This window comes from Porites lutea, chromosome 4, assembly GCF_958299795.1.
Source record: "Porites lutea chromosome 4, jaPorLute2.1, whole genome shotgun sequence".
NCBI lineage: Eukaryota > Metazoa > Cnidaria > Anthozoa > Scleractinia > Poritidae > Porites > Porites lutea.
The window spans coordinates 28,944,077-28,959,073 of record NC_133204.1 but is presented as its reverse complement, the minus strand read 5'-3'; the positions used below and the strand labels follow the sequence as shown (position 1 = coordinate 28,959,073).

The window sequence follows — 14,997 nt, the reverse complement described above, 5'->3', positions numbered from 1 at the left end:
CACGCGTGCTCGCGTTTCCCTCGCTCTACTATCCCTGAGGGAAAATGGGGAACTACTCGTAGTCTAACTTAGATAGAAATTAGAAGAATGTAAATACTTTCCTACTGGGGGCTTTCACTGTCACGCAATCAAAAATAGGGAGCTTAAGATGCGGACGTTTTCGCGGTGACCGCGACGTGACAGCCCAAGAGGACTGGGCCAGAGGTTGCCGTTCTCGCGCCAAAATTAATTTGCTTAAGATTCTCATGACGGCGTCCGCGACTTCGTCGAGTACATCGGCTGTACTTTCTGAGATTCAATCGCTTTGGTTCGTAGCATGGCCGCATTTGAAGATTTTCGACAACTTCTCATTCTTTACTACGACGCTAATTTGATCAGCGATGAAGATTTTGTTCTCCTTTACGACATGTTTCCGTCGAGAAATCCAAGTTTTCCTTACTACGAGTACCCTTGCTTTGACCTGAACAACATGAGTGAGGCAGAGTGTAAGGCCGAATTTAGGTTTGAGAAAAAAGACCTTCCGTCTCTGGCAGAAGCCTTGCAGATCCCACCATCCTTCAAACAACTACGCCAGGGAAGCATAGTAAGTGGAATGGAAGGCCTCTGCATACTCCTAAGACGGCTCGCCTATTCTTGTAGATTTGACGACATGGTACCTCGTTTCGGCAAACCAGTACCGGTGCTATCCATGGTCACAAATCACCTGATTGATTATATTTACACCATCCATGGAGATCGCATAACCCGCTGGAATGACGCAGTGCTTAACCCACCTGCATTGGATACTTATGCTCGATCAGTTCACGCTAAAGGGGCTGCTCTCCAGAACTGTTTTTTCTTTGTTGATGGCACTGTGAGACCTATAGCCAGACCAGACGAGCACCAGAGGATGTTGTATAATGGTCATAAACGAGTGTACGCCATTAAATTCCAATCTGTTGCCTTACCGAATGGATTGATCGCAAATCTTTACGGCCCCGTAGGTAAAGATATTTTTAACTTGCTCTTATTTATAAATAAATGTCAGGTTTATGAAAAGAGCAACTCAAACGCAAAAGGTACAAACACATTTTCGGAGGGTAGTTGTTTTCCCCTTCAAGTGTCTATTTTATAAAATAATCTACGACAAACGCCTTTAGAGATCAGGGCAATGAAAGGTTGATCTCATGACACCATTTTACAGAAGCGTTGCATGACGAAAAACAATGATATTCCATGAAACAAACCTAATACTTTTAACTTCTTCTTCCAGAGGGCAAAAGGCATGATGCAGGTATGCTGGCAGAATCTCGTCTCTTGCATGACTTGGAACGTCATGCATTTTCGACAGGAAGTCAGCCTCTATGCATATATGGGGATCCTGCATATCCCTTCAGGGTTCACCTGCAAGGACCATTCCAAGGTGTTGCTCTCAGACCTCAGATGGAGATGTTCAGTGGATCCATGAGCTCTATTCGAGTGTCAGTGGAGTGGCTGTTTGGAGACATTTTAAACTATTTTAAATTCCTGGATTTTAAAAAGAACCTAAAAGTTGGCTTAAGTAATATTGGTAAAACATATGTCGTATGTGCTCTGATGCGAAATGCCCTCAAATGCCTATATGGTAATCAAACCTCAGAATTTTTAGAATTAGACCCCCCCCCCCAAGCCTCCAGGAGTATTTCAGATGACCTAAAAACGTTCGCTATATTTATTCGGTTACTGCCTGAATATACACTGAAGCAGTGATAGTCAAACAACTGGTTAACAGGTTAACACTTTCCTCCCAGAATCAGCCCTGGGGGGTGGGGGGAGGGGGTGGTGGTACTTTAGGATTTTTTGTGTGGGGGTGTGCCGCTGGGACCCTGGAACCCTTAACCTACACCAGAGCTAGTTCAGCTGAATTTTGCTACCCTATACTAGACTTAACTTTCTAAATCCCCCCAGCCACTATCCTAGAGTAGCTTTTCGGCTGAGTTGCGTAAATTCAAACTTGTCGATTTGATTTTTATTTTTAGTGGCAATTCCCGGTTTCCCTAATCTAGACTAAAATCTCTCATTGTAATGTAGTCAGGGCTTTCAATAATCACTTGACTGAATTTAATATATGACATATTTTCATAGCTCGTATTCTGATAGGGTAATTACCTGATTGACACATGCATAATACAGCTAAATTGAAACTGGATCAATGAAACTAAAGAAAAAATGTGATTATGATAATGATAACTCAACAATCAACTACCACTCTAGCAGAAATGGAGTTAAAAGAACAGTTAAATGTAAAATTATGTCACTAACAAGAGAAAACTGCAATAATGCAATAGTTGAAAAAGAAAAGTTGCAATAAAAAGTGTTAACGTTTTTCCTTGGGAGCCAGCCTCTCAGTCAAAGCTAACATAGCTTGTGATTGCTGCTGCTGGTTTAACATAGACTGCATAAACTGTAATGTTTGGTGTTGGTTTCTTTGCTGCTGTCTGTGCTGTTCTTCTTGTTGTTGCTGAATAATCTTTAGCATATCTTGCTGCATTTCTGTTTGCTGCTCCGATATCCGAGATCCTCTTGCCTCTTCCTGCTTTCTTATTTCAATTTCTTCTCTTTTTAACGCCATCTCTTCTTCTGCTTTCTTTTGCAAGTATCCAATAGCATCTCCTGTACTTTTCCTGCTTTTCTTTGCTGGAACCACTCCATTTGTTTTCTCTACCCGTTTTTGAGTTTCTCCCATGGTCTCCATTGCCTTGAACTGATTTTCTTGAGCTGTTGCCTTCTCTTTCTGAAGGCTTTGCTTTTTGTTGCCAGTTGAAGGCTTATTTTTAGCTTCTTCCTCTTTTTTCACACAGCTCCTCCAGCACAGTATCTATCTCTTGTATTTCTGGACTAATACCACTTGCTCTTTCTTCCTTCCCATGTTTTGCTTTGAATTTGGACATTAGAAGATTGAGCCTGTCTCTCAACGACCTTTTGTTCACATTGAATTTGTATTGGGTGAGGTTATTGAGTCTTGTGGCAATCTCATCCCACAATTTTCCTCTCTCAGGGCTCCCCTTTCTGGTTTCAAAAAGATCTGATCCCCTGACCTCTCTCAAAAATAATGTGTCATGTTGATTTGTCCACTCCATTGTGCTGAAAGAGGGAATCAAAGTTTATTTTAGCACTTTATTTCAAAAACGGTGGAAACAGTAGTTTTCCTTTGTCCAGACTGAGTCCTTGTATTGATTTATTGAATATTTGCTGGATGAAATTGTTCTGTTTAATACGCACTGTACGTATCCACATAAATTATTGTTCTAATTTCACAGCACTTCATCGAAGAAAGTCTGGTTATAGAAGCCTTAAGAGTACATTTACATATCGATGAGCTATGAAGTGGATTTGTTGGCTAAGTGTAAAACACTGAAGCGTCAGGCTCTACATCAAGAAAAGTGATCGCGTGATAAAAACGGTTACATATAACGTTTTGAAATTCAAATTTTTAAGAAATTTTAGAATGAAAAGCGCGCGCTTGCTCTCAATCGCCTACAACTCTTATACGAAACCTAAGTCACATGGAAGCTCGCGCTACAATCTCTGGCTTTCACATGTTCGATTGTACCTTAGAATGAACTTGCGTCGATGTCTGCATGTAGAGACAAGTTCGTTGCGCTTGTTCAGTGTTGACATGTGAGGCCTTCAGATTAAAAAGAACTTCTCTGTTGTACATAGATTGCAACGTTTTGTGAGGTTGGTGCAAGATTTTGCTTTGGCGAGTATTTTCCACGTGATACTGAATTCCTTATTTGCCTCCTTTAGCTGCCACAGGTACTTGCTCAGTTCAGTCTCATTCCTTCTCTTTTCATGTCTAAATGACATCAGGTGGTTTCTGTATCTTGCATTGAACTGAGTAGCTGTGAGACCGACGTATGTCTCTTTTTCGTCTCCGGTTGTGACTGTGGCTTGGTACACGACTTCACTCACCAGGCATTCTCCGTTAAGCGGGCAGTCGTCTTTTTTCCTACAGCTACACGTGTTCCCTTCGTTTTTCTGTCGCTGCGCTGTTTCTGCTATCTTCAGGATGACTTTGTTGTGGCCATCTATTATTTGCTTGACGTTGGGCATGCAGCTGTAGCTGAACTTTATGGTGTTCCTGTTGGAAAGTTTCCTCGGTTTGTGGCCCGCTGGGAAAGATCTTTCAATGAGGCTGATGAACGCACGTCCGATGTTGATTTGACGCTTTTGTTATATGGTGGATTAAACCATATAACATTTCTTTGTCGTTTGCGTTTCTGTGATGGTGGTTGCTGTGGTGGTGGCTTGAATTCTAGTTTAAAAGCATAGCCACTCTTTCGTAATGCTTCCTGATACGGAGCCGATGCTTCATTAAAAACCTCGTGGTCGGAAGAAACGCTGGATAGCTGCCGGTTAATTGCTACGGGTATGTTTCTGAGGATGTTGGGTGGGTGGTTCGATTGGCTGTGAACGTAAAGCGGGGTGGTGGATGGTTTGGAGTATGGTTTGAATTTTCCGGTGTTTAAATCCAGCTTTACATCTAGGAAGTTAACAACTTTCTTGTTTGCATCAACTGTGATTTTCAGGTTTTTGTTCGCAAATATTTGGCATATTTGTTTTTTTTGCTCTCTCTATCTGCCTTGGTGTTTGATTGAGTACGGCAAGCCCGTCATCTCTGTAAAGGCCGATTTCGATGCCAGGGATCTGCTTTAGCTGCGACAGGAGATAACAGCCCACCAGTCGTAGCTTCCCATGGTTACGTCAAAATTTGATGTTGAATTTTTTTTCCCATGGTTGGCCTTTGCTGAATGGCAGGGAGTGCTTGGAATGGATGACTGCTTGCCGTTCGTTGGCTGAAATGTTCACGTGTTCAGAGGCGAAGTCAAGGGCGCGTTTTAGGAGGGCTTCGGTAATTGAGGGGTAAAATTCTACGACGTCAAAACAGATAAATGCTGAGTCGCCTTTATTAGTCAGCTGCTTGAACCATTGAAGAACAGAGGATGTGTTCTTCCACTGGTTGACTTTTTGAAGATTGCAGAAACAGCGCAGCCACAGAAAAACGAAGGGAACACGTGTAGCTGTAGGGAAAAAGAAGACTGCCCGCTAAACGGAGAATGCCTGGTGAGTGAAGTCGTGTACCAAGCCACTGTAGGGACCTTAAGCATCGACGACCAAATGGGACGACGACGCCGACCGGAAGTGAAATTTTCCCGCGCGAACCTTCTGGGCATGCGTTAGGTTGTCAAAACGTCGTCCAGCCTTCGTTGACGACTGAATCTGAGCAAATTTTCGCTCTGGTGAAAACGTAAGTAAACAACTAAACTTTTTCATGCTGATAATCACCTGTTTCCACCTTTTGGTATAATGATTGTTTGATGTATTATTTTCGGACCAGCGGAAGTCAAATGTTTAACAGTTTAGCTATTTTTAACAGACTAAAATGACTTTCTTTCAGAAGCATCCGAAACCATAGCCGGCCACATTTCTACAGCCGAGCAAGAACTCGTTCAAAAGAAATGTAAGTTTTTCTGTACTGATCTCTATAAAGGGAATTTTGGGATATTTGAAGTCATGTTCTTCTTATTTTAGACCTGCATGTCATTGTACTAATTCTAAGTTGCACTTCAAGATATAAATCTTCAGTTTTGCTATAAAAATATATATTTTCGTGTTCTTTTGACAGCGAGTAAGTCCAGGTATTTTGTTTGGACGGAAGACCATGATGTCTTGATGCTTGGCGAAGCTGTAACGAGCGAACCTTACAATTTTAAACCGAAAAGCACCGAGAGAGGGAAAGTATGGGAAAGCATCGCAGCCTAATTGAATTCTCTGAACACTCCAAAATTCAGGGTTACAGCAAGGGCAGTGAGAGATCGATAAGCACTCCTGATCTCCCGGCACAAACTAAAGAAAAGAAAAGAAGAGAAAGCATCTGGGATCGATGTCCCCGAGCTCACAGAGCTCGATGCCTTGCTGGAGGAAATTCGAGAGCGAGAGAAAAGCGCAGAAGAAAAGAGTGACGCCCTGAGAAACGAGAGGAAGGCAAAAGATGAGAAAGAAAAATCTAAAGCAGAGGAAATCAGACAGGCGGCTCTTCAGACAATTGCAATTAGAAAGAGCGATGATAGTGGCGAGAAACCAAAAAAAGCTAAATTGAGGAGGAGCACCTCTGATGCAATCGGATTTTTGGCCGAGAAGTCAGAGAAAGAGAGAGAATTGAAAAAGGAAGAGTTAGCCATCAGAAAAAGAGAGCTTGATCTAGCAGAAACTAGACAAGAGGGGGCTGCGCAGCAGCAACAGACCATGTTCTCAGCGCTGATCAACACGATGCAGCAACAGCAGCAGCTTCAACAGCAAAATCTTCAAATTATGCTTGACCAGCAAAATAATGTATTTATTGCATTGATAGAAAATATAAAAAAGCATTAAGCTCGAACCTTATGAATGTGGAAGAGCCCTGAACTTGTTGAGTTGACTTTTGTTATGACTTTAGTTATCTACAAGAGCATTGTTGATGGATGTAATTATATTTCTTTTCTATAGAGAGTTTTGTAAAGTTTCAAGAAGAAATAAAACATTGTTTTTGCTAATAGACAGATGGTTTTTCTGTATAAAGGGGCCTAAATGCCCAAACTTTCCCCTAATGTACAGTCACTAAATGCACAAAATAAATCTTAAAAATAGTATTTATAGCTAGGTCTATTCTTTTCTATTGTTTGGTTAGCTGTGCTTATATGTAATTAGCTCATAGTATTTCTTACATTTAGTGAATCCACTCTAGAAATTGAGCCAATTTCGAGCATCATCAAGGCAAAATCTCTAAAAGAAGCATGGGTATCTTCATTCAGTCATGTTAGATTGGGGTAGCTTTCACCCAGGGTTGACTCTTCAAAAATTCATTAAGTCACCACGGTAAACATCCTGGGTTAGTGCCAGCCCAACCTCCAACAAACAGGCCCTTGGGCTCCTATATTTGTAAAATGTTTGATAAAGGAATTCCAAAAAATAGCCTGACTCTGCAATGTTGTGCTTAATTTTTTTTGATAAGTCTCTTTTATTTCTATTTATAAAATTAATTTAAGTTAATTAACCACAGTTTTCTGAAAAATGGAAAATAAAGTTGGGAAATAAATCAATAGTTACAATAACATTTCTTGAAAAATAGAAAACTTTTAGAAATAAAATTGTGCTTAATTTTATTATTATTCATTTTCTGTTTAAAAAGTTCAATGGTGTGAGAAATAGTCTTTGACTTATCAGCATACAAATATCTACCATGGTTAACTGCAGTTATAAGGTTTTGATACATATTTTATCAAAGGCATTGTAAACTGGGCAATAGTGTGGTTTCCTAGCCAAGGTATGTGTCAAGAGTAGGTGGCCTAAGGTCAAAAAATTCTGAGGTCATGTTACCATACAAGCATGTCATTGCATTACGCAGTATGACAGAAACAACATAGATCTTTCCAACACTGCTGAGGAAAAGCTTCAGATCTTTTTTAAAGTCATTAAACTTAAACGAGTTGATTACATCTCCGAACAGCCATTCAACAGAACTTCTAATAGCACTCATCTCTGTTTTGTACTGCTGCATTTGTGGCGTCAATACACCATATCTAAAGGGTCCTTGCATCTGCACTCTAAGGGGGTAGGCAGGGTCACCATAAACACAGACTGCCTCGCCAACTGGATTGTAGGCAAACTGATGAAGGTCGTGTAGTAGCTGTGAATCAGCAAGCATTCCTGCATCATGTTTTCTTCCTTCTAAAAATAGGTAGGTGATGGTAGGTATCAGTGTAAGAGTAAAGGTTGCTGACAATTGGGTTACATAAGCTGTTGATTATATGAGTACTTCAGAAACTTTTTCCTAATTTCATCTTGAGTTTATATTTATTTCAGGGGTGGGGGGGGGGGGGGGGGGACAGTCCCCTCTTCCCTCTGGCTATGCTCCCAATAACCTGTTGAAGTGATCTCACCTTGGTAATCATTACTGAATAAGAAAATCAATAAATTTAGCCTGTCCTGTAGCCTTGAAAAATGTTTAATTTTTTTTTCAATATTTTCCCTTTTTTAAAATAAGTGCAAGGTCTACAAAAATAAACATTTGGTCACATCCCTGCTTTAAAGCTGGTGGTCTGTACTGTTTTGTAACTTACCAACTGGGCCATATAGATTTCCGATCAAGCCATTTGGCAAAGCAATGCTTTGAAATTTCAGGGCATGAACACTTTTATGCCCATTGTAAATAAGTCGCTGATGTTCTCCAGGTCTTGATATAGGCCTAATGGTAGCGTCAATAAACCCAAAACAATTGGGCAGTGGGGCTCCCCTAGCTGTCACACCATCGACATAAGTCTGCAGGTTGACAGGACTAAGGACCTCATGATTCCAGTCTAGTACTCTGTTCCCGTGAACATTATACACAAAGTCAATCATTTGATTGGTGATCATGCTAAGAACTGGAACAGGTTTAGCGAATCTATGGACCATGTCTCCATATCTGCATGGGTAAGAAAGCCGCTTTAGCAGCATGCAGAGACCTTCTAGTCCATCACAAACAGAGCGCTGACTGCAGGTAATCGTGTCAGGGATTAGCAAAACTTCCTTCAGAATTCGTATATCTCGTTTTCCAAAGCGAAACTCTGCAAAACTCTCAGACTCATCAAGCTCTTCCAGGTCAAAAGGTGCGTACGAATCGTAAGGAAATTCGAGCTTTTTCGATGCATAGAGGTCGTACAGAACAACAAATTCATCATCATTGATAAAGCCATCGTTGTGATTAATTAGAAGCAGATTTCGGACGTTTTTGAAAGCCATAGCTAGAGCTACTTGTTAGGTAGCCAGAAATCGTCGTCTCCTAAAAACAACACACTGCTTAACTTTCGTTTTTCCCGCCGAGAACGAAAGCCTCGACCCAATCCTCCTTGGGTTACAAACGTCGTCGTCATGTATTTCGTTGTCGATGCTTAAGGTCCCTAGTCACAACCGGAGACGAAAAAGAGACATACATCGGTCTCACAGCTACTCAGTTCAAGGCAAGATACAGAAACCACCTGATGTCATTTAGACATGAAAAGAGAAGGAATGAGACTGAACTGAGCAAGTACCTGTGACAGCTAAAGGAAGCAAATAAGGAATTCAGTATCACGTGGAAAATACTCGCCAAAGCAAAATCTTACACCAACCTCACAAAACGTTGCAATCTATGTACAACAGAGAAGTTCTTTTTAATCTGAAGGCCTCACATGTCAACACTGAACAAGCGCAACGAACTTGTCTCTACATGCAGACATCGACGCAAGTTCATTCTTAGGTACAATCGAACATGTGAAAGCCAGAGATTGTAGCGCGAGCTTCCGTGTGACTTAGGTTTCGTATAAGAGTTGTAGGCGATTGAGAGCAAGCGCGCTTTTCATTCTAAAATTTCTTAAAAATTTAAATTTCAAACGTTAAATGTAACCGTTTTTATCACGCGATCACTTTTCTAGATATAGACCCTGACGCTTCAACTGTTGGAATTGGAAGGCTGGCAGCTAAATGCGAAAATTTAAATGGTTGCTATGGTAGATGCGTTACATTCAGGTTATATGAAACTGTTGAAAGGGTTGCTAGGTAACAAAAACATTAGATAAGAGGGATTATCTGTCGTTATAAAAAATGTGATATAAGCGGTTTCTTTTGAGGAACTCTTATATACATAGAATTAGTTGATTCTGAGGAGATGTTATCGTTAGAATCTCTCACCGGTATCGCTTGATCAATAGGGCAGATATCGGTTTGATCGTCCTCCTCGAAGGCAGTGTTACAAAGCTCCGCTGGAGAGACGGAAGCCTCGGAAGACGAATTCCAGACACTCGTACTGAAAGTAAATTTATTTGAAGTGCGAAAGGCGTCAACGTTTATCGATAGCAGACCATTTGCCACACTTTTCTTTGGTGTAAATTTAAGCTTAATCGGCTTGCTGCGTCCGCTTTGTATCGCCTTAGGGTGGTTGTCCTGCATGTCAAACATTCCAAGCAGTACGTTGAGAGGGAAAATGACTGATCGCGAGTTTTCAAAGTTTGATTCTCGCCGTAAGTAAGCTCTTTGTACCGTGCGTCCGTACGCGCGCTTGCTGTAATCTGACAGCCGCACCTTTTTACAGCACAATCCGACTAAAATCTTTCGAAACGCTCGCCGAAAATCTTTGTTGCGGAAGCCATAAATGACGGGATTTCAAACCGGATTCCTGTACTGAAGCCACTTGTTTACCGAAAGAATCCACGTTGGCAAAGTCATAAGGCCTGGAAAACCAGCTCTCTTGAACAGTGTGGCCACTCCGCGAACGCGAAGTTGATACCAAAAAATGGAGTCCAGCAAATGACAAAAAAGGCCAATGACTACGGCTACTGTTGTAGCAATACGCAAATCCTGAAACAAAAGCAACATCGTTAAATTGTGGCTTATAATCAAATCATTAAAGCATACCAAACACGGTGTGAAAAGAACGTCCATTTCAATGGAATAAACGACAAATAATCTACTCATCTGTGCAAAAATCCAGATCAAAAGGTGAACAGAAAATATAAACGTGATTTTGAAACAGAAAAAGAAAGCAAAGAAAAAAAACAACAACAACAAAAAAGAAAAGCGTCAGTGAAAATTATCAACGAAAAAACGGCAAAATTCACTTTGTCTTAGTCTTCGTCAGTAGTACTTGTTTATAGTTATTATTATTATTATTATTTTTTTATTATTATTATTTTTTTGTGGTCTCCCGTCAAGTGACCATCATATTGCGTTGTTCACTGTGCGTTTCTTTGTGTTGCGTAAACCACTGTTGGTTAGCCGTCATTAGTAATGTTGTATGTGCGTGTACGTCACTCCATCAAACTGGTTGCTAATGTTTGTAGAGCTTTGCCAGTGTTGGCTCTACATTAAAGGGGGATAGTGCACGTGCCTAAAATCAACACCAATATTCAGAGTCATTGAATAGTCAAGTAATGAAAGATAGCTTGGTCGATAAGACCCGAAGACTGATGAACACGATGCGACGAGGGCGGCTAGAGTATTTCGAAGTGTGTTGATTTGCTGCCCTCGTACAGTTTTAACAACTTGTATTTGTGAGTTGTATTTATCATGCTAAGTTACTTTATATCTTTCACAGGGAATGCATGGAAACTTCTTTACGGTGCGAACACCAAAGGGACAATGTCAGGAGCCCGCACAATAAAGGTGTCCATTATTATACCGATAGGAACTGTATGAAGTGTACTATCTTTGGGAGCAAGTGGGCTGTAAGAAATAGAGGTGTCTGTCAGAAGAGGTTTGACTATATCCCGGAAATCATTTCCCTCAGTTACTGTAAAACTGAACTGAATTAAGCGGTCACCTCCATTAGGCGGTTACGTTACTATTAGACGGTCACTTTTACAATATGTACCATAATAATGTAACAGATACAGTTTTTATGGCGTTTACTGGTCTCTTACTTCCTTTTTTGGCACAAGAAAAGGAAGAGGCACTTTGAGGAATTTTTTTTTAGGTCAAGGGTTCGCTCTTTCACCATCTTTATTTGCTTGAACAACTCTTAGGTCTGTCAAAGTTGTATTAAACCGTCTGTAGAAGGCCTAAATGTATGAAACGGTCCTAAATGTAATAAAGTCCTAAATGTAATAACAATTTGCCCTAAATGTAATAAACTCTCAAGCTGCCAATTACAGTAATTACTCGAATAAGCCCTGTCCTCAAATAAGCGCCGCATTTGAAGGGGGTGGGAGAGTTAATTAGCGCCGCGGAGCTTATTCGAGTAAATACGGTACTAAGCCGTATTGCTATGGTATTAAGCTCCGCTCTCAAATAAGCGCCGCATTTTGGGAGAAAAAGTTAATAAGCGCCACGGCGCTTATTCGCGTAAATTCGGTACATTTCCTTATGCACTGTGAAACTTAACGTTTACAAATAAATTGCTTGTAAACGGCAAAGTAACAGTATTTTTCTAAAAAAAGCAATATTTAAGCGATAGAAAACTTTTTTCCTGTGTTTCAATAGCCTGATATAAACACTCGAGGGGTTGGGAGAATTCGAGACAGTTATGCAAACCCTCGACGTCGTCTCAGGTTTGCATAACTGTCAAGATCGAATAAAGAATAAAGTGCTAAATGTAATAACATTTTGCCCTAAATGTAATAAACTCTTAAGATACCAATTACTGTATTTATGCGAATAAGCATCTCTCTAAAACAAGCGCAGCAATTGGGATAAAAAGTTAATAAGCGCCGCTGCGCTTATTCGCGCGCGTAAAGACGGTACATTACCAATTACCATATTTACACGCATAAGGGCCGCCCTCAAATAAGCGCCACCATTGGGAGAAAAAAGTAAATGAGCGCCGAGGCCCTTATTCGAGGAAAACAGTACTGATATATTTCCTTAATATGCAACCTACGACATAACAAGTAACAAAAATGAACTATTGTACCTTTCCACAACGGCCACCTTGGGGACAGGAAGAAAGTGGCCGCGGGGAAAGTAGGGGTGAGATACGACAATTTTTTCAGGGTGCAGTAATACAGGTAAACTGATCAATGCTATATAATAAGAATATTTTAAAAATAACTTTTAATTAACGAATCTAGACTTTCTTGAAAACTACGTAATTATTAAGTCAGGAGCCTGTTGCGAATAGGCATTCCAACATCAAAAACAATTCCGTTGATTCCTATATAGCAAGGCCTCTTATTTCAGAAGTTCTTTTCAATTCTTCTTCTATTTCCTCTTCTGCCTTGTCACTGTTGTCATCTTTTCTCAACAGCAACAAACGCAAACGAAGGTAGGGCTTCCTTAAAAACCTATGTAATGACACAAGGTCAACATCATATCTGTATAAGAGCATTAACAGCTCTTTTGATTCTCTTACAGTGAGACTTACAGTGGAGCTCGTTAATGTTGCTTTTCCTTTTATTTCCTTTTTTTCCTATTTTTCCTATTTTTTTTCACCAAAAAAACTATATCACAAATGATCAAACATTAGCAACAAAAAACTAACAGTAACTTTTCTGCAATGAGGTGTTTTAGGCAGTCATATTCTTTGTTTGTTTGCTTTAGTTTTCATGTCAAACACAGGAAAAAAGTTTTCTATTGCTTAAATATTGCTTTTTTTTTAGAAAAATACTGTTACTTTGCCGTTTACAAGCAATTTATTTGTAAACGTTAAGTTTCACGGTGCATAAGGAAATGTACCGAATTTACGCGAATTAGCGCCGCGGCGCTTATTAACTTTTTTCTCCAAAAATGCGGCGCTTATTTAAGAGCGGAGCTTAATACCATAGCAATACCGCTTAGTAACGTATTTCCTCGAATAAGCGCCGCGGCGCCACATGCGGCGCTTATTTGAGGGCTGGGCTTATTCGAGTAATTACTGTAGTTGGCAGCTTGAGTTTATTACATTTAGGGCAAATTGTTATTACATTTAGGACAAAATGTTATTACATTTAGGACCGTTTATTACATTTAGGCCTTCTACACCTTCAACCTGTATTAAGAGCAGTTGTCTGTAAGATTCGAGCTATATTGAAAAGTCGCCGCCACACTATCTCACCGAATTGGCTAAAAATTGGCAACTAGACTTGATTTGGGGTCTTTAATAAGGAATAGGTAACTTTAGGTTCTAATTCCTCCTATTTCGGAAATTATCGATAAGGCCGGTTTTTGGGTGCCTTGGACTGGCGCCATATTGGTTAATAGAAGCTGGTTTTGAACCTTCGACTACAACCCTGTCTTCAAAGCTAATCGTCCTTTGCTGATACACATTGAAAGAACAATCCCTCTTTATTGTATTTTTAGAAACTACTTCGAAATTGATAACGTTTTCGCAACGATCGATTAAACTTTTGGTAGGTATACTTTTTGAATTTTTTACACCCGCAAAATTAACAGAATTTTAAAGGCGTATATCTCTTTTGCCACATCGCATTGAAGCTTGCCACTCTGCCTGGATACTCATTGTTTGTAGTCAAATCCAGTTCGTTAATAAAAAAATTGGGTAAATTTAACGGAGCAGAAACAAAAGTAATGAATGGAAGAGTGTTCTAGCGACTTTGTCAATAATCTTTACACCGAATACTCGCCAGGTGTTGCCAAAATTACAATCGATAATAGAATTTCTGTCATTAAATCTGAGTGATCTGTGTAATAAAATTAGCCTCTGTAATATAATCGATAACTCTGCTGCGAAAAACAGTATAAAAAAGGCAGATTGTATAAGGAAAAGGAAAATGAATTTGTTATGTTTATGCTACGACACGTAAACAAAATGCAACCATCACAGTCGAACTGGAATTTTCCTGATTTTCCTCCAGTTTCTTTATCGAAACCAGAGCTTTTAAAATTTATAATAGTAATGAAAATTGATATGTATTACCTTACTCGACGACAAAGATGCCAGTTTCCACCTTGATCGAAAAAAAGTAGTATTTTCCCACGCATATCGCGGGTCGTCACGTTCCTTGCATGGCGTTACAACTCACGTGAAACCGCCTGGTTTCAAACAAGTGAACTGAAGAATCCGTAAAAATCTTAGCCAGGCAAAAAATAATGGAAGTTGATATAAGTTATCATTATTGGTGAGCGAGGATGCGATGATAGTTCCAGCTACATGTATTTACAGCGTTTGAAGATTCACTCAAAACTCATGATACATGAGCCCTTGAAATAAACATCATTACTTCCGGTTTTAAAAATTGGGCGTTGGCAAAGTAATGAATATACTCATTCTACCTTGTACACCATTAACAACGGTTCCGTGTACAATTTTCAGGTATTTTGTCTCAATCACGAAGCCTGTTTTGAGGAGATTCTTTGTCTTTCTTTCTTTTCTTTCTTTTTTGATAAACAGAAAAATTGGTTTAATCGGAGGGGTTAAGAAGAATGAGGGATGAGCCCAGGACAACAAAAACCACAGTCACCCCACCGATCGGCTTTAAAACTGTGCGCACATGCCTCACCCGCGGGAAAATTCCAGATTTTCGTTTCCTTGAAAAAGCCTAAAATCGT

The 14,997-nt window shown here is 40.0% G+C and overlaps 1 protein-coding gene and 3 pseudogenes across 1 annotated transcript; all 4 read right to left on the bottom strand.

The window, feature by feature from the left end:
• The window catches only part of LOC140934509 (uncharacterized), a 37,310-nt pseudogene that overhangs the window by 13,825 nt on the left and 8,488 nt on the right, over nt 1–14,997 (bottom strand).
• Nucleotides 2,336–4,074, bottom strand: LOC140932909 (uncharacterized; annotated as a pseudogene).
• On the bottom strand, nt 7,205–8,781 carry LOC140932908 (uncharacterized). Its single transcript, XM_073382402.1, has 2 exons — nt 8,121–8,781; nt 7,205–7,728 (listed from the first exon to the last, which is right to left on the bottom strand). Exons 1-2 carry the CDS (start codon nt 8,779–8,781, stop codon nt 7,316–7,318), a joined length of 1,074 nt encoding a protein of 357 aa, XP_073238503.1. The 3' UTR covers nt 7,205–7,315.
• LOC140932907 (uncharacterized) lies at nt 9,613–10,392 on the bottom strand (annotated as a pseudogene).